The following is a 22,918-nucleotide window of genomic DNA, read 5'->3' on the forward strand; positions in this document are numbered from 1 at the left end:
TCTGATAGAACTGTTTAATATTAAAGTATTAAAAAAAAAAAAGCATGTGGTCTTTCTGTGGGTTTCATAGACAATAGGAATGATCACATGACACCTGGTGTTTGAGGTTTTTTTGTGCGTTTTGTGGGTTTTTTTCTTTATTAAAGGAAAAGCATAATTACTACAAATTACAAATAACACTAATAGCGAATCACGTCAGCCTACAAAGCAGATATTATGAATATTAAATGTTATAATACAAGATCTCATTCAAGTATTTTACATTTTTCCATTTTATATATTTTTTTGTTCCTTTTTTCCTCGTTTTCATCTTTTTTTTCCTCATGACAAGCCTAGGATACTGTAATGTAATGAACTATTGATGTTCATATACAGTTATTTCTTATTCATATGGCTTTATGGAATTTTGTCCTCCCAGTCTCCAGCCATCATAACCAGCCATATTCCTCTGAGCGACATCACATCTTGCTCAGTTTCCTCTCTTCCTTCCATACGTCCATCTTTTATCCCGCACAGCTGGGAACTCTGACCAGCTGAACAGGCAGCGCCCCCTAGAGTTTATATGGACAGCAGCAGTTCAATGCCGATAGAGATGGATGAAAACTCCCAACGCACCTGAATCCCCTCAAATGTCCCGAGACGAGTGATGATCACATCAAAGGCTTTGCCGGCTTTGGGAAATGAGTTTTCATTTCTGAATTATTTCATAGCTCATTTTTTTCCTCCTCTCCAGTAAACACTTTGATGTTTCAACTGAAACTGATCCAAATCTCCCTGAAGATAAAAGATTAAAGGGGAGGGTGGGCAAAAAATAAAATAAAAAGCAAGTACAGCTTCACTTTGCATTTAAATACAACTCTAAATTTAAGAGGAAGAAACTGAACAACATAACACTGACAGGACAATGTGACATCCACCTCTGGGCCCCCCCCCCCCAAAAAAAATAAAGACAGGCACAGGTGTCTGATGCAGTTTCAAACTGAAGTTATGACTGGAGCAAACATTAGCTACAAGCACTCAGTAGGTCAGCAGGAAACACTTCTTCCCACATGTCTATTTGCACATGTGCATTTTTTTTTTATAATTTCTTTTAACTAGAATTTGATGAACTTCTGGTTGAGTTCAAACCCAAAAATCAAAGAATTTTCTTCAGTTTTTTTAGACTTTGCATACATTCTAATTGTAGAAAAACTGAAGGCTGCATAAAAGAGTAATATTAGAGATGTTTCTCTCATCTTCACTAAAAAGAAAATATCAAATCAACTGATTTCAACATGAAACACTAGAAGCTTACACATTATTTTTCGTTTTAAACATTGAAGACCCGTTGACGCCCTGATGTCAACTTTCCCTTTTGCGATGTGAGCTACGTTCCCATTTCTGTTTTTATATCAGCCCGACACAGAGCGCTCCTCCAGCATTACAACACTACAAACACTGCAAATTGAAATTAAAATGCATTAAAGATAAATCATGAGACCATTAAAAAAAAAAAAAAAAAGTTAGAGTACGTACACATGTAAGGCAAATATATATCTGTACTATAGACAATAAAACAAGAGGTGGGGAGCTGTTATCTTTTCTGTTCATCTCTCAAATTTCACATTTACACTCGTGGAGGAAGAGTCGCTCTTCTGCTTGATATCATCAGATTTAATAGTCCTGTACGAAGAGTGACGACTCAACAGGTTGTGAACAAACAATCCAGTCCACAGTGAGGCAAGACGTCGAGCGGTGCGTTTTCTACTGAGCGTGCCCACGCTGCTACATCAGTACCTGCCTGTCCGTGTTTTTGCCTGCACCTTACGTTTGGATCCGTGTGAGAACCAGGAAGCGGTGGCGGGCAGCTCGCTGAACGTCTTAGCATCGTTAGTGTCTCCACCCAAAGCACCTGCGTCACAGGACGACGGTCCTCTTTGTAACCATCGCCTCTTCAAGTAATCCAGATTGTAATGATTTCCAGTCCTGTAGCGTCACTGATGATCAACTGATGGATGGATGGATGGATGGACAAACGGATGGATGCAGCTCATCTGACGGGAAGGTGGAGGACGACAGAAAGTCAGGTAGCACCCAAAGGGAGATCAACCCCAACTCTCCATCACGTTTAAGTGTTTTATTTTATTTTTTTCGCGAGGGGTGGGGCGTGTTTCAGCACAAAAAGCCACAACTTGCAATCACAGCGATGAATTACAGGACTTGTAACAGACCAAATGACACTTGGAAGACAGATGAAAGGGGACTGAGGGGGATGGAAAATAAATTTGGCAGAGAGCACCAACTAGTGGCCTCAGCTGGAAATGGTGGTGAGATATATGGGTGACTGATGCTGTACAATCGACAATAAGGTGGCGGGCACAACTTAGAAGCAGTAAAACCATTAAAATAAGGCAACTTTCAATGATCTTGTCCATAGCAAGGGGTTGATGCAAGTCTCTCTCTTTTTTTTTTTTTTTTTTTAAATCATTTGCTTCCTTAAATATTTTCCCCCTCCAATGTGCAGCCATAAGGTAAATTATTTTTTTCATATATTAGCCCTTTGAAAACTCTCAGGGCGCTGCGGATGAAAAAGTTAGTTGCTCGGTTCTAACCACTTTGGTCCGACTGGATGTCAAAGAGCAGTACGGCCTCCAGCGGGCCGTTACTGGGGCTTGTTTTTGCGTTTTTTTTAGATGCTCAGTCTTGTTCAAACTATTTCCACATCTCAAATTCCACTTCGTGCTGAAGAAATAGTCATCATTAATCTGAGATTTGGATGAGGGATCAAAGATCTTTCAACCAGCAGGACAGTGACGATCAAAGAGGGTCCCAGAGACAGGGAGGGAGGGGCCAAAAACAAGGAGGGAAGAAAAAAATATTTTTTTTTCCAGAATGTTAAACCTAAACCATCCGGCGAAGGTCTGCACAAGTGTTTTGCAATGGATGGGTTTGTCGACCCATCCATTGCTTGCCTCATTAAGACAAAAAGTTCAGAAACCTTAGCAGTGATCAATAAACCGAGGCATATTATTTATTGTCTCTCTTATTTATCAAACCTTTCACAGGCGCAAAAACAAGGGGAAAAAAAAGAAAAAAGATATCACATGCTTGAAATGAAGAGCTGGATGCCCCTCCCCCTCCTGTGGCGCAGAGAGAACCGGCGACTTGCAGACTTGGTTAATTTAGTCTGTGTGGGCCAGTGTGTTTGTGGAGTTACTTCAGTGTTTTGGCATTTGATGCGGGATCAGCAGTGGGAGCCGGGGCTTTGTGGCTGGTAGGTTTGGCATCATCCTTGGCTGTGGGAACCTGGGTGGTGGTGGCGTGGGTGGGGCCTGAGCTGGCCTGACTGTGGGGACGGCTGGAGGGCTGAGAGGGGTGCCGGCGGCGACCATCCCCACTGGACGAGTGTCTTCGGCGACTTCCTTCCTCCATAGGCGGCTAGAAGCAGAAATAATCGTGTTAGATAACACGCCTAACGCAACAACATGCTGCGCTTCAAAAAACCCTTTAAGCTCTTATTGATACAAACAGGAGAAAACTTGAAGCACGTAAACTCCTGATAAAACAGATAAAACCTAGTGAATCAGCACCAAGGACAGTATCTGTTTCCGTGGGACGCCTCAGTCAGTGAGATCATGATAACAGTATAAGGAAACATGCAAACAGCTTCTGCTGCTCAGGCTCAACTCCATTTACACATTTCACTTGCATCCATTTGGTCCGACTTTCTGTTTTCCTCCCTGTCAGTAGACGCATTGTGAGACCATCATCCTAAATCGAAATGTTGTTTGTTTGGAAGACACCCAACTTTGAAACTGTCCACAGTGTGACATAGGACCACACATCTTTCATGCTCATCTTCTTTCACCTGTCAGAAGTCACATCATCTTCCTGAAGTTAGTTCGTGAACCAATTTTAGGCTCATCTTAGCATTTAAATATCAGATTATATCCTTTATTATCACAGAGAGCTTAAATCCGATATGACACTTCATGTGTGACCTCAAATCTTTTCAGGATAATTTCTTATGAACTTTTGTATCTCAGTTAATCCTTCTTACCTAAGAACTGATCATCGATACTGGAAGTAAGATCATGTCTCTTCAGCCCTATTATACACCTTACAGCCTGCTTATACCTACAAACTTCAAAGAATATTTAACTTACGTCGATTCTGAAATCTTCAAGGCGTTTAAACTTGCTCAGGCACTCCTGCAGCTTGGGTTCAATCTCCAAGTTCTTGGCTTTGGAGTATTTAAGGAAGGCCCAGAACTTCTCAAGTCCATACAGCTGCCCTGTGGTCAGAAAACAAATGTTGTTAAACGTGACTGTACAGAAGACAAGAGCTTGTTCATATAAAAATCTCTGCTGAGGTGCCTCTGAGAGTGTTTTAAGGTTTCCTCACCAGCTTCGTAGTCTTTCATGGTCTCCTCCTGGAAGTCCTTAAAGATGTCTGGTCTGAACTTCTTCTCTAGACCGTAGCTGTAGTACCTGAACAAGCACTCTAAACCGTACCTGCAACACATAAGCGTCGAGAGAGGAAACAAGAGAAATTAGATCACACCGAGCTTTGGAAATAACAAAAGCTAGATTCAGACAGCTGCACAGAGCCCGTTTCCACTGTGCTGCCAAAGCTTTACATCTGCTCTTCTCCTCATCACGTAAATCCAACTGTCCAATAGTAATGTCACTGCTACATACACAGGTTGCAGATCTTACCTATATCCTTCTTTTCCATCCTCGACTACCAGCTGTCTGAATTCCTCGTACATTTTCCTGTTGAAGTGGTCCCGCAGGAAAAATGACCAGAATCGGAAGAGCGTGTTCATCTCCTGCGACTGGCCGATTCCCAGCCGTTTCCGCTCTGTGATGGAGAAAAAGTGGTCAAATACATGAAGATAAAGGACACAGTTTCAATTAACTTGTAATAATTAATGCTAAACAGTCTCTGATCAGAACTTAAGGGATGTTTAAAAACGAGGAAATGCACCGTTTAGGCAACGCCGGCGGTACTTGTGGTAAACGTGTTGCGTGAAGCCGTTCTCCTTGAGCAGCTCGTGCGATGGGTGCTGGAACTTGGGGAGGGACTGGGGAGTGCAGCCGATGTTACCCAGGGCGGGGGTGCCCTCCGATGGGCTTGCATTAGAGCTGATAGAGAGAAAGGTGGAGGATTAGGTGGAGATCTACTAAAGTAAGTCCACCTTCAGTAAACCTTTAGTCTTGTGATCATTTTACTTAAAGGACAGTACACAATATGAATATCTTCTATGCTTTTCCTTTTATGTTCTGGTATTATCAAAGCTGACTGCAGAGTGTGTAACAGAGAGCAGAGGGTCTCACCTGACGGAGGCGGTACGGGACCGATGCTCTCTGGAGTCCATCACCCAACCGACGTGGAACTCCAGGGGCGGGTTGGAGCTGTGCCGGGTCTTCCTCTTCCTAGGCGTCTAAAAGGGCGCGGGGAAAAATCAACACGTTTAGTCGCTGAGCTTTTCATGCTGAACCCAACAGGTTTTGCCACTAAAACACAATTCCAACGTCTCACCTTGGCATCGACGGGCCGACTTTCCTTCACAACTGGGTAGAAGCGAGGCGTCATGGTCGGGTCCTTCCGGTGAGGCGTGCGAGGCGTGCGGGGCGTCCGGGCACTGCGGTAGTTGGGCGAGTCAGGCACGGTAGTTGGCAGCGAGCGAGCTATTGAGGAGGGGTCGGGGGCACCGAAGAGTTTGTTTGCCAAAGCGTCTGTGGGGACTGTGGACGAAGATAGATTTGTTGTAGAAAAGAACCGAAAAACTTCACACGCAAAGTCCCGACACACACTTAAACACTTTAAGAGACATCTAATGTCACAACATCTTTGATCTTATAGCTTCATTTATTTCACAGTGTGATGATAATGGACTACAGTAAAGCCACAGCTGTTACCACAGAACCAACATGGATTCAGAACTTCTTAATGTCTCTTTAATGCGAGTGATGTTGAACAAAAATGACTCAATGAAAATAGTGAGTGTTATTAAAGCCGTTTACAGCACATTTAAAGACTGCAGATTTTAACTGGAGACCAGTAACAGTTCCTACAGAGTACCACCAAGTTGCTGGAAATTGGGTCGTCTTTGTCTTGCAAGTCATAAAGCGAGACCGCATTTCTGTCATTTTAGACCAACCTCTGGACAAAACACTCAATGGTTTTCCACAGTAACGTGTGGAGCGCTGGTGCTTTAACAGAGCATGTTTAATGGCGAGTCGATCACAATAAAACTAATTTTAAAATTAGAGAAAGATCAGAAGAATATGACATTATTTAGAGCAGCATGCTGCCTCTCTTCTACCCAATCCTTTGTCATTCCATCAAAATTTTCCTCTCAGGAAATTGTTCCAAAGGGAGTTCAAAGATTCCTTCAGACCATTGTTCACATAGGACTATGTCGACATGTTGGCATATTTATTAGCACTGTTGAATGTATCTGCTGTAAAATAAAAATGCGATTTCTATGAATCACTGCTCTGTTTTTGCTGACGCCCATCCTCTTGATTCATTTCCAGTCTGTTTCGGTCTCGCGTCAAATCTTTCTTTACACAAGCAGCAATACAAAAATCCCCCCAACAACTATGAGATTTATTTTATATTTTTAAGCTCTTCTAGTTGTGTTGCCATTCTTCATCTGGGTTCTGCTAGGTTGCCTGGTTTTTAAAAATGGGTTCATCTTCTTAAGACTTGACTCCCATCTAGGAATTTTTCCAAGATGGGGGTCCTACACGAGGGGGGGGGGGGGGGAGAGAAAAAGAAAACAAAAAAGGTCTGGACAAGCCCGAGAACTGCCCGACTGTTCTTTCAGTGAAACAGAGCCCAGTTTGCAGCTCTCTCTGTATCTCTTATGGGTGATTTAGACGTTCGTGGTGAACTTTTGTAGAGCCGTGGGTCGTAGCATCACCTCCAGCATTTATGACCGTCTCTTAGGGCTGTGCGATATGACCAAAATCTCATATCCCGATATAAGAATTTTATCGTCCGATAACGATATAAATCACAAAAATGTGACATTGTCTGTAAATTCTGTGAATCTCGGGCAGCTCTACTTGCGTGAAGTGTTTCCAGCTGCGTGTCATGTACCTGGAGTCGAGTGTTTTAACCGATGCATGAAACTACACATTTTTAGACATAAGATGTAACGGCTGCCGTTTTCTTTGTGAGTATTTATCACACGGCGTGCTGCGGGGAAAAGCCTGTTCTAACGTTTGAGTCTAAGGTTTATTTTTTAGCACCTGGCGGCTCTTTTTTTGGTTCTCATCCGTAAATAATCTGCTCTTTCACGTGATTCAGTTTATTTTGAAAAGTCTCAACAGGATCCTGAGCTTTATTGTGAAAGGTTTATGTGGAACATAAACAAGTGGACACGCAATGATGTTACAGTCATTGTTGCTAACGACAACGCATAAAAACAGGCGCTTGTCCGTCCATAGTGTGGTTATATTAAATATAAGAGAAAGAGAGAACTTTAAGAAATTAATATAGCCACTACAGTGACCATCAAAACGATGAAAAAATATTGCCGTAAAAAGTTTATTTTGTGACACCACGAAACGAGCGATAGCGTAAAATGAAACGATAGACGTTTTTATATCGTCATCCGATATATATCGTTATATCGAACAGCCCTACCGTCTCTGGTACATTTTGTGTTAATGATCTTGTGGTCACGAGTGTGGGAGTGTGTGGTCATGTGGTGCCAGCCACTTGACTCTTTGTTGTGGACAATTTGTTTTGGGGGGGTTTTCACCCCAAAAAGGCATTTATTATTATTTCCACTTCTTTGTACACCCCTTCGTGTTCATTTCAATAGTTTTGGCAATCTCCATCTGGGAATTTACTAACATTTGTGAGTCCTTATATTGATGCTATGATTGTACTAAGACAATGATTATTATTTTCAATGATAAATTCAAAAACTGCATTGAAAAGGTAGCCAGAAACGCAAAGGAGAATTCAACAGCAGTGAACAGGCCTGTCATGGTGTTTTCCTTCTAGAGAGGTCTCTAGAGTTTGTGACATGTATACAGCATAGATTTCCCTCAGAATCCTCAGATTTGGGTGTGATAATTATTTAAAAACACAAAAGCGTTGTACATTTGGCTGTGTTTTTGAGTCCTTACTCTGCTGGGGTCGTGGGGGGCCTGGTGGGACTTCCTGGTTGGGGTCGACAGGCGGCTCAGGGGTCAAGCAGTCAAACTGTTCACGGCTGATCAGGTGGACCTTCTTGAAGTTCTCCACCTCTTGCTGTAAAAATGAGAAAAATCACATGTTAATGCACGAGGCGTGACAAAATGTCTCTTTCTGGGAACCGTGATACGAAAACGTCACAAATTAATTAAAATATAAAAGTTTAAAGCCAACTTCAATCGTCCAGAAAAAAAGCACATAAAGTCATTTTCATATTATTTCCCTGTAAACTCCAAAACACCACAGGAAATGTCTCTTACATTCTGGACAAAACCGATTATTAACAGACCTTATCTTCAGCAGTCTGGAGAGCGAGATACAGCTGCAAAAAATAGCTGCTAGAAACACTCTCTTCGCCCTCATATCTGACATCTGACTGCTCTGACACGAGCGCAGCAGCCAGCAGGTTCACATCAACACAAGTACCCTGAAGTTTCTGCACATGAATACATCTGTAAAGCATGTTTTCTTGTTCCTTCTACAACAAAGCTAGTTTAAAAACGCCACCAAAACCAAACAGCGACGAATCATCCTCCCTGCCAAGATCATCAAGCGCGACTCACACTGGCTCTATCCCTCCGAGCATCCTCAGATCTCTGACCTTCCATCTTTAGCTCCCCTGCAGCCCATCAGCTCGAGCCCTCAGGCCGAGGCCTTGCGTGTGGGGTTTATTTATAAACAGCAACACTCTGTTCCACACGACACAGGATTTGTGCCGGCGAGTACGTGAAGGTCGCCACAAAGAGTTCAACAATGCAACAATGGGCGGCCACAACAACAAAAAACACAAAAACAACAAAAAACTCTGTTGGGTGTTTTGTTTCCATATCCAGAAACAGCTGAAGGATCTACTCATCACCAGGCTTCAGGTGGAAACGTGTCTGACATGGCAGCGACACAACCTGGACGCTGTCCGACTTCTACATCAGGACGTCGTCGTCTCATAACCCACCAGATTAAGTGCAGAATCAAGCAGAACATCCTCACCTTGATGGTGGCGTATTCGGGCTCGTACGTATCGTCCCACAGGTCCTGCTCGTAGTAGAAGAGCCCGTCGTTGATCACCTTGGCCAGCTCGCTGGTCAACTTGGCGCGCGATGTGTGGTGGCCCGTGCGGTCGCCTCCCGGGTGCTTCCTCAGGTAGGGCGGCGTCTGCGTCACGATCAGGATCTTGTTGACGTCGTGGTCGTCGATCTCACCGTCCGTTTCCTCGTCGGACCAGTCGGTGAAGGTGTTGCGGCGTCCGTCCATCTGCTCCATCTCCTCGTCGAACATGAAGTCGAGCTCCTCGGGTTCGTCCTGCTCGGCTCCGTCCTGAGTGACAAAACAAAGCACAAAAATATTCAAACGTTAGCTGATTATGTAAGTTAACTGAAAAACTGATAAAGATTAAAAAAGGTGCAGATTTAAAAATCACAGAGTTGCAGAAAGATGAAGCTACAGTCTCAATCTCAACAAGACTCTAAATAAAATAGCACAAACACATTATATAACACACATTTCCTTCCTCACCTTATTTCCTGAGGTAGCAGCGGAGGGTGAGGAGCCGGGCTGGGGCACCGGGGAGCGAATCGACTCATCCTTTTCCTTCTGCTGCTGATGGTGTAATGAGGAGGACTTCATCAGTCAACCGATCAAACAAGGGGAAATAAAGGAAGGAGGTGGTGGAGGAGGGTACGGAAAGCGAGGTTTGATTAAAGAATGATGTGAAAAGACTAAAACAAAAGGAAAGTGATGCAATGGGGTCATGCAAAAATATATGCTGCAGTTAAAAGAATAAAATAAACTGCAGTGCCTGCTGCTGTGAAGCAAAAGTGATATGATAGTCATTATATTAGAGGTTCATTTTGTCTAACAACCACACATGATCACTTCCTTCTTAAAACGTTTTTAATTCAACATCTCGTTTGTGTTTTGCTCTGAATTTCACCTTTTCTGAGCTGACCTTGGGTCTGGCCGGGGAAGGTCTGGGTCTCTTCTTAACCTCGATCCAGGACTCTGAGTCCAGGTCAGGGAGACTAGCTGAGAGGCCCTTGGGCATGGTCTTGAGGTTGGAGACATCTGGTTCAGCCTTGGTCTGTTGTTGCATTGGTGTGGAGGCCCTGGGCAGACCTGCAGCAGAGAGAAGATTACAGTCAACATTAACTTTGATCACCAGGCAAGGATTACTTATCTTAAAATTCTCACTTTCTTCATGTAAATGAGGGAAATGCTCATTTCACGTGATGCAGAATTGAGGGTCAGTTAAATGCTAAACATTACAAAATGTGCAGCTTCAGGTCAGAGTGCTCACCTCTGGGCTCCTCAGCCATTTGTCTTGGAACAAACTCGGGGCAGTTGATGAGCTGGGAGAAGTCCGTATGCGTGTGCGGCATGTTTGGCATGTTCAGGCCCGGCAGCGGCCACTTCTCCGGGTCCACCTTCCGACGGATCTTCATGTCGATAATTTCCACTTCCTTACTGTCCTTTAACGCCTGACGGGACAGATGAGGGACCGGTTAGCCCAGGTGATTAGTAGAAATTTGCGACCATTCATGTATTGACAAGAAACGGGAAAACTACCCAGACTGACTCTGTCCAAAGGTGAAAATATCCCAGTAGCAAATCTAAAGGTCACTAATTAGAGCTGCATCATTTTTTAATGTATTTATTCATTTTTTGAAGTTGTACAAAAACCCAAAAATGACCTGCCAAATATTTGTTGTTTGGTACCCTCGAGCTACTTCTGGACAGAAAATTGTTTCACATAATGAACTACAGAAGCTTCTAGAAAACAGTCCCCAAAGGTTTTTTTCCTTTAGTGCATTTTAACTTGAACGCTGCTTCACATTATTTTTTATGCAATTTAATTGCTTGTTTTTCTGTCCTACAGCCGCTTTCAGACCAGTTCTGACTGCGTTTAACATGAATTTTTAAATGTCTTCACTGACTGACATCATTCAACCAGTCAAAGAAACGCGCTTACATCCAGAATGATGTTGACGTCGGTAGTGAGGGCCTGAACTCTGTGAAAACTGGCGATGAGTCCGATGGGCAGGAAACCCTCCTGATCCATCTTCCTCCGCAAGAAAAAGTCTCTCTCCAGGTTGTCTAGGCTGAAGTAGTACTCACTGGAAGGGAAAAAAAACACAGGGAGAAAAGTGGTCAGCAGATGCTGGTATTTCATGCCTAGTCTTTGACATCAGAGGGAAGTAAAGTGAGAAAAGGAAAAAAAAAAATCACAGGGAAAGACTGAATGAAAACTTATTTTTGTTACGACTGGTTATGTAACATTGTCTAGATGTCAACAGTCATCACATATCTTCCAAACTAAAAACAGAGGATTTAACAAGGTTTCAGAGCCTGAGTAAGTTGGCCAAAAATGTATTGTTTCGACACACACAGCATCTCCAGCAGCAGGTGCTTTACTGGACTATGTCAGGTATAATCTGAACAGCTTCAGTAATGTTGAAAAGAGATACTTTATTCTTATAAGTGAAGTAAACTTAACCACTTATCGACAACAAGACTGTTAAGCATGCAGACCGGGGGCCAAATGTGGCTTTCCGAAAGAGTCCAAAATCAACTAAATGTGTGACTTTCCAAAGAGTGAAAATGACTCCAATTTCATCAGTGAAATGCACTGCTAGTCCTGCTGTGGGGATAACAGTCTTACAACACAGGAGTGTAAACGTATGAAAACTTTGAAGGATTTCTAGACATCAGTTGAGATCTGAACCTTGTAAGATCAAACTGGGCCCTAAGGTGCTGATCAACTTCAATCAGTTTAACAGCTCTGGTTTAAAGCAGTTGACTGTAATGGGAACAAAGATGTGATGAAACCAGTTTCTTTTTGATCCATCATAGTTTGATTCATTGTGTGTGTCCGTGTCACACAGATAATTTGCCTAAAACAAAATCCAGAATATGACACGATGAGGTGGAACAATAGCCGTTTAAATCTGGTGCCAGACAAATGAGGTCACACTACTCAGAATCTGGAGAGTGAGATGCAACTGCAAAGTGCTGAAAGATGAACGCAAATGATCAAAGCTGATGTTGCAGAACCAGAAATACGGGGGAGGGGGGGGGGGGGGGGGGGGGGGTGTTTCTCCATGTTTCCTTATCAAGCAAATCACAGTGCAACTCGGCCACCAACCAGATTCAAGTGTAGAGGCTCAAGCTGCTAGTGTCAAGCACCGATGATGTTTAGCTCCATCTCCAGCGCCACACCACAAATGTCTAATAACAGTTTGTACCAGTAGAACCCATTTAACTGACATTATTTGCAGCAATTCCCCAAATTAAGCAGCTCTAATCTTAGGAGGAAGAAAAGCCAAGCCATGACGTCAAGATGTGACATCATGCAACCTTAAGGTCTGCCATCTTTGCAAAAGCCAATCACTTCATCTCATTATGCTTCAATGCTGAGATCAGAGTTGTGAAAAGTTCTCTCCACCGTCATTTAGTCAGAGAAGAGACATGAAGAGCTCATCACTTCTGCAGCACATCTGCACATAATGTCTGAACACAACCCAATAAATACGAGTTTACCCCCCCCCCCCCCCCCCCCCCCCCGACATCGACCTATTCCTGTGACAGAAAAGCTAAACTCACATTTGCCGCTTGATGTAGTCCTTCAGCAGATCCTGATCGACAGAGTAAAGGTCATTGCTGCTCATGTTGTCGTAATAGTAGGTCACAGAGTTGCTGAACTTCTGTCCGTAGGGTCCGTCTTTTACGTCGTAGGACTTGTAGCTGTAGTGATAGTCGTAGTGGCCTTGAAGGGAGAGGAGCAGTCTGTTAGACAGAAAGCGTGCAGCACGGCGTGCATACATTACTCGTGTGAAAGACTGTGCACGGGAACAGCAGATGCTCTCTGCGTTGTGAACCTTCTCAGCTATCAGTGCTCACATCGTTTTTACCCTTTACTATTCATTTCTTGCAAAACCAGCCAATCAAAAGATTAAAATTCTTCCACTTGCTATTAGTAGGCAGCAAAATTGATTGGGAGGTGCATCTTTGTTCTCAGATCGATGCTATCTGATGGCTCTCACATTGAAGACATGAGAGAAGACTCTTATACTGACACTCACCCCCAAAGCATTAATTCTTATTCAAGTACTGTTAATTTTGTTGTGTTTCACCATTTCTATTAAAAATCCCCTAAGAATAGTTTTTAAATGTTCCATTTATTGCATCTCTTTCGTACCATATTGTCACTTACGCTGCTAGTTATAGTTAGGAGTGAGAATTATCGAAGGTTACACAAGAATGAAAACAGCAGACTGACAATCAGTAAGTAGGAGCAGATTAATGAGAATAAGTCTCAAGTTTAACTGCTGTTTAACTCAAAAGCTATTCAAGGCACAGCCAAGAAAAAAAAAATGTGTTAAGATGTAAATTATAAAGAACGCAGAAGTGAAGGAGCAGTGAGCCTCTTAAAATACAATTACACTGTGTGTATGTGTATTGGCATATGTAGGAGGGCACCCACTTGAGGGCTGAGTAAATACACAAAGACAAAGTTCATGTGCTGAGCATTAACTGAAAGTCTCTTCAGCGCTGCTCAAAGTCAACAACCTCAAAAAAAGTTGGAAAAAAGGGAGAAAAGTGGAAATAAAATTGCTTCACTCACATTTCTGGGCACCGTTATAAAGTTTATGAGTAGCCGGTGCTTCTGGGAAGGAGGGTTTAGGATAAAAGGAGGAAAATGAGTACATGAAGAGAGAGGTGGGGGGGTTGGAATAAGGAAAAATGTATGTATGAAGAGAGTGAAAACAACAGGGAAGTGGGAGGGAGACTCTGGCCAAAACCAACAAGCCTTCAGGGAAACCAGTTTCTCCTGCTGGAGCCAAGGCCAGTCCTCATTCCAACACTCTCTGGTTGTTATTGCACTTTTTTGTTTTTACTCTAGCCTTGGTGGGGGCCAGATCAGGGTCATCAAACACTCGGATTCAGAGCCGTGGCAGCCAAAGCAACCAAAACTAGATAAGACACTGTCTACCTGTACCAACTTAATTCATCCAATTCACCAGCTTAAATCCTTGAAACATTGATAAAGAGAAAGTTGCTGTACTCCATGATTGCAGATGAACAGAAGACTGGACTGGAAGTAAAACCCTCAAACTATACTATTAAGACAAATTCACTTAAGTTCATGGGGAGTCTTTCCACAAAAGCTGTGTGGGTAATGGGTTTGTCAAAGCACTCAAAACACTGACATCACCAACCAAACGGTACAAAATTAAAAACTGCGATGTCTCCTGTGAAAGTAATTTTGAAAGGATTTAGCCCAGGCAGCTTTACTTTCAGTGCTGAGATCAGAGTTGTGAAAGTTCTCTCCACAGATGTTTAGTCAGAGAAGAGACATGAAGAGCTCATCACTTCTGCAGCACATCTCTTATAGTGATACCAAGCGCTCTGCCATATCACAGCGTCTGCAATAATAGCTGTAAATTCTTAAGTGATATAAAAATGTTATATAGCGATACCCCACGTTTACGTCCCCTGGTGTGCACAATGGCACGTCCAAGACCGAGGAACACTCGTGTGCCTCCAATGATGATTCAGTATCTAAAAAGAGGCCTACTTCAACAATCTCCACACACAATACTCTGCATAAATATGCATGAAAACAGTTCCTGCCAACAGTGAAAAATAAACCTGTTTCACCACTTGGGGCTAAAAAATACACAGCAGAGTACAGCCAGTGCAGCTCAAATGTAAACACATTCAAACAAGCGTTGCTAGCTGCGGTCCATATGACAGGAAGAACAAATGGTGGATGGAAGTTTCTGCTGCTGCTGGTTAAAAAGCTCCAACCAGGATATGCCATCCAAGGAAGAAACGCTTTATTATGTGACAATACTGTGCAGCTCGTTTTCTCCAGCATTAAGAAATCATGTTATACTTTTTCTTAGAATTTCCAGAGAAAACACTACAAGGCTACTTTTGTGCTGAGATGTGACTTCTGCTGTGTCACTGCTATTGCACTATTATCTGGCTACCACCTTGCTTCAGTGCATTCAGACCTCAAATTAGGAAACGTGTGTAAGTATCCTGCATGATGCTGATTTGTCAGTGCAGTCTGGTCAGCCTTTTAACTTAAAAGGAAAAAAAAAAAAAACTTACTGTGGTTAAAAAAAACAAAACAAAAGCGATGTTCATATTATATTACTTATAAACATTTTGAGGACACCTGCCTAGCGGTGAAAAAAAAGTGTTCTTTTGATATTTTTGAGTCGTCTAAAACGAGTAAGATGTACCTCTCCCGGCACCTCTGCCTCGTCCCCGACCTCTTCCTCTTCCACGTCCTCGACCTCTGAATCCTCCGCGGAATGGCGCCCCCTCACTCTTCACGCTGGAAACCTCATCGTGGTCGTCACGCCACTCGCGCTCATACTTTTGGCTATGCCAATCTGCAGGGAAGCCAACCATATTCCTGTCAGCAAACACTAAACCAGACTGGATAAGTAGGTCTGAACAAATATCCAATGAGGCTAACTAATTCTTTCTTACTAGTTTTCTAAATTGTGATAAAACACATTTGAATACGATACAGCGTCTTCCTAACAGCGAGTAGATTTCATTTCCTGAACACAAGTGGAGTAATACGTGAAGTGCACAGCTGAATAGTGAAGCTATCAAAGCAGAAGTATAAAATTAGCAGTCGAGCATGCACACGCACACACACACGCGCACACACACACACACACACACACACACCTCTCCACATCCTGCTGCTGAGTCATGTGCACTTTCTTAACCAGCTAAATGTAATAATAAGCTCTGTATTATCAACATCTAAAGACACGGCATCAAAGCCACTTCCAGTAGTCGCATATTCAGATGTGCTATCATGTGCAAGCACCAGAGATGACCGCCATGTGGAGCCAACTTCCTACTACCTCTCACCCAAAATAAACCTGTTACCACGTGAAGACATCACAGACTAACCTCTGAGGTCGTTCCTGGCGTTGGGAGGCAGGCGCGGGTTTTCATTCTGTCTGCTGTTGTTCCTAGAGGCCGAGCGCTCCCTGGGCCCCTCTGACTTCACCTCGATCATCAGAGGAACCCACTTCTGCTTGTTTCCTGTTTTCAAATGACATGTAGAGGAAACACCGTTAAAAGGAAGAACAAATCCACGGACTGTTTCAGATGATGTTATTTTATTTAGTCATTCTTACATCTACCAAATGAATATCTTAATCACCACCATGCTTTTTGTGTTTAGAAACAGTATATCTGTAAGCTAGATGATTGGCTGATTCTAATAGCCTTTAGATATGTGCATGTGATAAACATACAACTTTTATTCTGAAAAACTGATAATCGCTTTCAGGACTTTCATAGATGTAAATGTATCCTGCAGTACGCTGGCTGTCCAGCAGGGTGCCTCACAGAGCTGCCATCTGAAAGGACTGCTGGTTGTCAGGGTGCTGTGTGGACATGTGGTTAAGTTTGTGATAGACAGCATGTGCAATAAAGAAGGGAAGTGACTGTCCCTGCAAATGTAAGAGATGTGGTCATCAACCCTCTTGTTCTTAAAATACTTGGTTGCTTGTACTTGACAGCAGTTCTTTGTTTACTTATGCATCTCGCTTAAAAGGTAGCTTGTAAATTTACTTATATTCCACATTTTGTGGCAATTGCAGCCTTCCGTGCAAGCCCAGACCCGTCATTTCCCTTCTCCCTCCCTCCTGCTTGTGGTATCTGAAAACCTTACCCATGTGTCCACGTCACACCGTGACAATCAGCTGTCCTTTTAAACTGCAGCTCTGCAAGGCAGCCTGCTGGACAACTAGAGCCAATTAAACTCTACTTAAAACAGAGCCTGTTTTACTCAGAGTCCTGGTGATTTACCTGTGGCTGAAAGCCAAAACCTTTTTGATGGGCACGAAAAACATGATTCATTTGCTTCAATACTGTGATCAGAGTTGTTCAAGTTCTCTTCATTTTAACATTTTAGTCAGAGAAGAGACATGAAACTCATCACCTCCACAGCACATATACAAAAACCGACAAATGCATCTCCAGGAACAAGAAGTTTTACTATTATAAACCCAACTGCTTTAAAATTGATACGAGTACGTAAAAATGTGCACTGTATGCACTGATCTTAAATACTGCAATTCAGTGTATAAATAACTTCATTGTTTAAGTCTCTTCATCAATACAACAACTGGCCTGAATTGTTAGGAAAAGAAAACGAACGGGCAGGTCGGTGCTAAAATTCGTGCCAGACCATTTGTATGCCGGTATGTTTTTTGAGGGGTGATGAAAACATGAGAGCCAGGAAACGCACCCCTCCTCCACACACACAGAGCAAATTCAGCCATGCACACTGAGGGCCAGCTATGCTGTGAAGGTCAGAAAGCACTCGCTGGCTGCCTGGCTGGCACGGTTTAAACCTTTAACTGCTGCCAAAACTGCTAAACTATAACCAGCCACCACAAACTTCTCCTAAATGATCAGTTATGGGCACGAATTTAAAAGGCAACCTGTATTTGACTTCGAGTGATACAACCTTGTACTGTAACTGACTCTGCTTATTTAGATTTGCTCCCACACTACTAACGTGGTTATTACAATTAAAACACGCTTTGTTTAAGCAGCCATGAAAGACCCAACTTATCTTGCACTCACTTTACCCTTTACACGTGGAGTGAACGCATCTGAAACACTGATAAACGTAGGCAAAAGTGGCCTTTTGTTCTCTGATATTACACAGGGAGTACGGCGTATTTGCAAAGGCACAAGTGGAGAGCACAAAATCATCTACCACATAATGTGTACCCCTGTACCGGTTACTGATCCTTTGACTGGCCATTTAAGAGCAAAAACAACAACAAAAAACAGCAGCACAATCCTAACATCTTAGTTCACAGTTCTGGAGTCATTACTGCCATTTTTAGAGCTGCTTAACTGAAATCCTTTCATTTGTATTTCATCAACCTTACCACCAACTTTAGCACCGGATACTAATGAAGCCAATTATTTAAAAGTGAGAACCCCAAAAGCTCAGAGTGGACTTTTTCCTTCAAACGTTTTAATGTCAAAACCAGATTCTTTAGCAAGCACTATAATTACAGACAAATGATTAAATCAGTTTGATCATTGGTCACCTTTTTTCTTCGGTCCGTTCTTCTGGGAGTCGTCGTCACCGTTCTTTTCCTCTCCCGAGTCGTCTGACTTGGCCTTCACGTTCTCCTTGCTCTCTTCATTGCTCTCCCTTTTCTCCTTTGACTCCTTTTTAACCATCGTCTTTTTGGTGCCCTAAGTAGACGGGAAACACATTCAAACCGCTATTTAGAGGAGGCGAAGAAAAGTCCATGAAAGGAGACTGAGACAATTTCATGTAAGACTTGAATTATATGGAACTTGCCACAATGAATTCTTAATACACTTGCTTAACAAATTACACTGGCAAAGATTCTGTATAATGTTAGACATTTTTACCATTTGATTTCAGTAAAATTAAAGCATTATTTAAAAACCCTTTAACAGTTGGCACTTTGACGGGACAGGTTAGCTTTCAGTAACCAAGGGCTCATTTTCACTGAACCAACATCACTTTTATAATCTTGACCTAGAGTTGAGCAACTCAGTATGTTTACATACGCACACACACAGCCAGCAGTCTTTTTTAGTATTTTAAATCAATTTTTTTTTTTAGTTTTTAAAAATAAAGTTTGCAATAAATCGAATGCAAACAGGAAAAAGAAGCTCCTAAACCAGCAGTCTAGTGTGTAAAATCAAGAGGCTTTGGATTAATAAATATGGTGGACTGATGTTTAATGAAGGCTAAAACTGCAAATACCCACCAGGTCATAAAGGTGATTGGGACAAAGGTAACTTTGCATGTGGTTTGGGGTTTACGTGACCTTTTTTTGGGACTGCAGCAGAGTAACACACTGCTCCTACTGCCCTACACCCCAGCATAACCTGGCACAGTAACGGACACTGGGTAGTTCACCATATATAAAGTGGCTCTGCTGGTTATCTTTGCTCCCAGAGCTGATATAGTAGTTTATTCAAATCGGCCACTCCTCTGTGTTATGACAGCTCAGCAATCAGCAACATGCATATCTGCAAACTATGGCACTCCTGAGGTCTTTGCACAAGAGTCACGTAAATTTGTGTGAAGTTGGGTAAATAAAAGCAAGTTCATTTCCATGAACACGCACAGCCATGCACACCCTTTATTAAGTTTAATATGATCATACAAACTCAATTCAAAGACCAGACCAACCCAAACAGACTTGGTATTTCTGAACAACAGTAAGAAACAAAGCAGTCTGTAAAAAAGTCAACATTAAAAAAGTGCAAAGTATGAAATTATACTACAAAATAAAAGCATTTTTAAATTAAATTACACCAAAAGCTGAAGGAACCCATTTCAAATCTTGCTACTGAAAGCATTTGTATTACACATAATTTTATTTGTTTGTAGCTTTAAGAGAGACAATTTGTAATCTGTCTTTTTAACTTTGTACCTCCAACAGAAAATTAAGAATCTTGCAAGGCTCGAACGTTCCACTTTGCTGAAAATAATTACTTCAGGTGAACATAAACCAGATTACTCATAATTCTTGATACGATTTCAGACAGTGACTGCACATCTGACCTTACACACCAGCTAAAGTAATTCCTTTCAAATATATAACTGTGTATTATGCAAAGCTGACACGTGCTGGGCCTAAACATTACATACTGTGAAGTTTATTTTTGAGACTTGCCCTACAATGATTCAGTCAGCTAATATATTATTAACCCTTTTAACCAATGTGAAATTCTTCCAAAGAAATCACTGAGCTATAAAGACAAAAAAAAGTTAAACCAACTCCAAACGAATGTTAACGTTTTATCTCAGATGGCATCCATCCCTATATTATACAATATAGAGAACACAAATAGCACAAAGCAAAGAAGTCTGGCTTTATTGGGTTATCTCTGTTATCCTCTTTTGCCAACTCTTTCTTTAGGCCAAGCTTAGAATGAACAAATCTTTTAAATCTAATTTGGAATAAAATGGGATAAATGAGAAGGAAAGAAAAAGAACAAAATCCTAACAGCACAACAGGTTTTCCAAATTCAGTAGTGCAGAGTTTTGTAGCAATACTGAGTCTGAAAATCACTTTCTGTTCTAGCACATGTAGTACTGTTTTATTCAACAGTCCAAATTCTTGTCTACATTCATCTACTATGCTGTGCCCTTGATGGCAATCTACGATGCTCATTTCTGCTTTTTGGCTCCACTGCAGCAATTTTTTTTTATTTAAGCGCCCATCTCCTTAACACCCTCTCCCTCTGACCCCACTTCCGATTGACTGCCCCTCACCAGGCTTCCGAAAAGAGAGCACAAAACTTGTAGGCTCCGCCTCCTCTGACATCGCTCATAATAGATTAGAAAACCCTTTGACATCAGCTGCTTAGAGCAGCCTGGAGCTTGAACATCTGACTCACAGATTACATTTACAAATATGCTGACCTCATTATGTGAGCTCCACCATCATATGTGACAGAAACAAAGGAACAACACAACAGGCCCCCCTCAAAAACTGCATAATGAATCAAAAACATGGCACCGGTGACCATTACATGACTCAGCAGATGATGATGATGATGCAAAATGACACTGACAGGGAAGAATCATAAAAAAATAAAAATAAGTCATTAACTTACTGCTCACTGAGTAATGACTGTTGTTAATGGGAAGAAAATACTGAGATTTCCTCTGAGTTTAAACGGACAGAAGTTGACAGTTTGTCTCATAACAAAGGCTCTCCTAAGGTTACCCTGGGATACGGCCACTTAAAGGCACAAGGCTTACCCAGTGTCTTAAAAGAAATGTTCAAAAACTTCTTTCACATACAGAAAAATTACAAATAAAAGTCACAGCACAAATGTCTTTAGTCAATGGTGAGTTATCTGGATCTTTTTGTTTAACTCTAAAAAGGGTAAAGCGATACTTCTGTGAGTGTAATGCTAAGTTTTACATATTTCACTTGTTTTTGGTCTAAAAATCAGATACAGTTATTGAAAGTGAACAGGTAGGCAGGCAGCAGGGTTCATGGGTTGAACTTACAGTGAATTTCCATGAGTCTCTGACCTGCCTGACAGTCGGCGGGCAGGACACGGTCCGTGTCACTGCCTCGATCTGAACAGAGGGAGGGAAGAGCAGTTTAGAGAAGACAATGAGGTGGGACCATGATGCACAGACAGACAAACACACAGACCCACACGTACGGTATGTAAAGATGTTTAAAAAAAACAAAAAGCTCTAATGCTAAGCAGTTAAAATGGATCAAAGCTTTCTAGCACCCGACCAATTAATCAGTGTACTTCGCAGCCCTATAGTTAGAATCTGGTAGTTTTCGGATATAGTGCAGATCAGACCTACTGGGCTTTTATAGCCTGCGCTCCTCTGCTCCAACAACATCATGCTTTTTATTGGTGTTGTCAAAAACAATGAAAATGCCAAGTCAATGTTGCACAAGCTGTGGATAATAAGAAGCATCTGCTGCAACTATTAGTCGGCCGAGCTCCCTCTGGGCCTTCCACACTACAGCCAAGCTCATCTCAGTGGAGACAAAGCTAATGTGTGTCATAACATCAAGAGGTTTATTGCTGTGAAATCTGTGCGGCTTGGACGAGGAGTGAGGATACTTTCAGCGATGACAGAATGGTGTGAGATAAACCATTAAAGGATCAGGTGTGAGCGGTTCAGTGAGTTTTCTTAATCAATAACACTGCTGTCGGCATTTTCAGCCGCACAAAGCTAAGATCACAAGGATGCTGAGTCATTCTTCCTGCGCTACAGGGAAGGCACTGATGACGCGTCTGTTTCAGCCACTTTCATAATGAGACATTTCTAATCCCGAGCATAGGAACAGTTAACCAAAAACCCAGCCCAGAAAGCAGCACCGCCCTGCTATTTACGGTGGGTGAATGAAAGAAAGAAAATTACAGGCAAGACACTGATGAGATGATAAAAAAAAATGGGGTGAAAAATGAAAATACAATCAGGTATAGATGACATGACACCAGAAGCCACTGTGGACTAAACAGTCACATGCATGTATATGGCTTTTCTCCCCAGACTGCAGGGGAAGAGGGGCTTTCTTCTGCCTGCATGACTCAGACAACCTACAGTTATATATGTGGCAGTAGCTACTTAGGCTGCTGCTCTCTAAGAGGTGTGGAGTGGTTCTGACTGTAATGGCACAAAAGGGCTGATAACATGACACACTGAATTTTATACCATTATTTTTTCCAAGTTTTTAAATATAAAAACATTAAATTGTAATAAATTAAGATGGATTAGAGAGATTTTTGCACTTCAGTGTTCATCATCATAATTATTCCCCACTAGGCAAGTGGGCCAGTGGATCCAATTTTTACTACAAGCCAATTTAATTATTTTATGTACCAATATCTTCAATATAGCAACACAGCATAATTTGTTGATAGTGGAGTACATGCATGCTCCTACAAAGAGCTGGAGTGGCTGCGGTCAGCCTGAAGCAAAAAAATCTGAAAGGTTAAAAATCTAGCACCTTCTTAATAAGATAAGATAACCTTTATCAGTCCCACACGTGGGAAATTTGCTTTGTCACAGCAGGAAGTGGACAGTGCAAAAGTTATGTAGCAAAATTAGAATATAATAAGAATAAATACAGTACACAACTGTAAAGAATAGAATAAAATAAAATACTATATACAGTAGAATAAAATA

At 42.0% G+C, this 22,918-nt stretch overlaps 1 protein-coding gene across 8 annotated transcripts in view; it reads right to left on the reverse strand.

Moving 5' to 3' along the window:
- Positions 1-107: 107 nt before the first annotated feature.
- larp1 (La ribonucleoprotein 1, translational regulator) overlaps positions 108-22,918 on the reverse strand; it is a 57,889-nt gene continuing 35,078 nt past the window's right edge. For 2 of the 8 annotated variants that reach the window (XM_085289626.1, XM_085289634.1), the window contains exons 4-21: positions 21,269-21,340; positions 18,306-18,456; positions 16,138-16,272; positions 15,447-15,599; positions 12,796-12,958; positions 11,165-11,309; positions 10,493-10,673; positions 10,130-10,311; positions 9,712-9,816; positions 9,187-9,513; positions 8,133-8,256; positions 5,524-5,729; positions 5,319-5,425; positions 4,969-5,126; positions 4,698-4,842; positions 4,384-4,493; positions 4,146-4,273; positions 108-3,417 (exon numbers count right to left, since the gene is read on the reverse strand). In XM_085289626.1, coding sequence (XP_085145752.1) covers positions 3,193-3,417; positions 4,146-4,273; positions 4,384-4,493; positions 4,698-4,842; positions 4,969-5,126; positions 5,319-5,425; positions 5,524-5,729; positions 8,133-8,256; positions 9,187-9,513; positions 9,712-9,816; positions 10,130-10,311; positions 10,493-10,673; positions 11,165-11,309; positions 12,796-12,958; positions 15,447-15,599; positions 16,138-16,272; positions 18,306-18,456; positions 21,269-21,340 — 2,817 coding nt within the window. In that variant the 3' untranslated portion in view covers positions 108-3,192. The remainder of the gene's footprint in view (positions 3,418-4,145; positions 4,274-4,383; positions 4,494-4,697; positions 4,843-4,968; positions 5,127-5,318; positions 5,426-5,523; positions 5,730-8,132; positions 8,257-9,186; positions 9,514-9,711; positions 9,817-10,129; positions 10,312-10,492; positions 10,674-11,164; positions 11,310-12,795; positions 12,959-15,446; positions 15,600-16,137; positions 16,273-18,305; positions 18,457-21,268; positions 21,341-22,918) is intronic. The other 6 variants (XM_085289632.1, XM_085289630.1, XM_085289627.1 and 3 more) reach the window with 6 other exon arrangements.

This window comes from Mchenga conophoros, linkage group LG10, assembly GCF_057382185.1.
Source record: "Mchenga conophoros isolate Kocher_MC1m ecotype Shallow Benthic linkage group LG10, M_conophoros_male_GT1.1, whole genome shotgun sequence".
Classification (NCBI taxonomy): Eukaryota; Metazoa; Chordata; class Actinopteri; order Cichliformes; family Cichlidae; genus Mchenga; species Mchenga conophoros.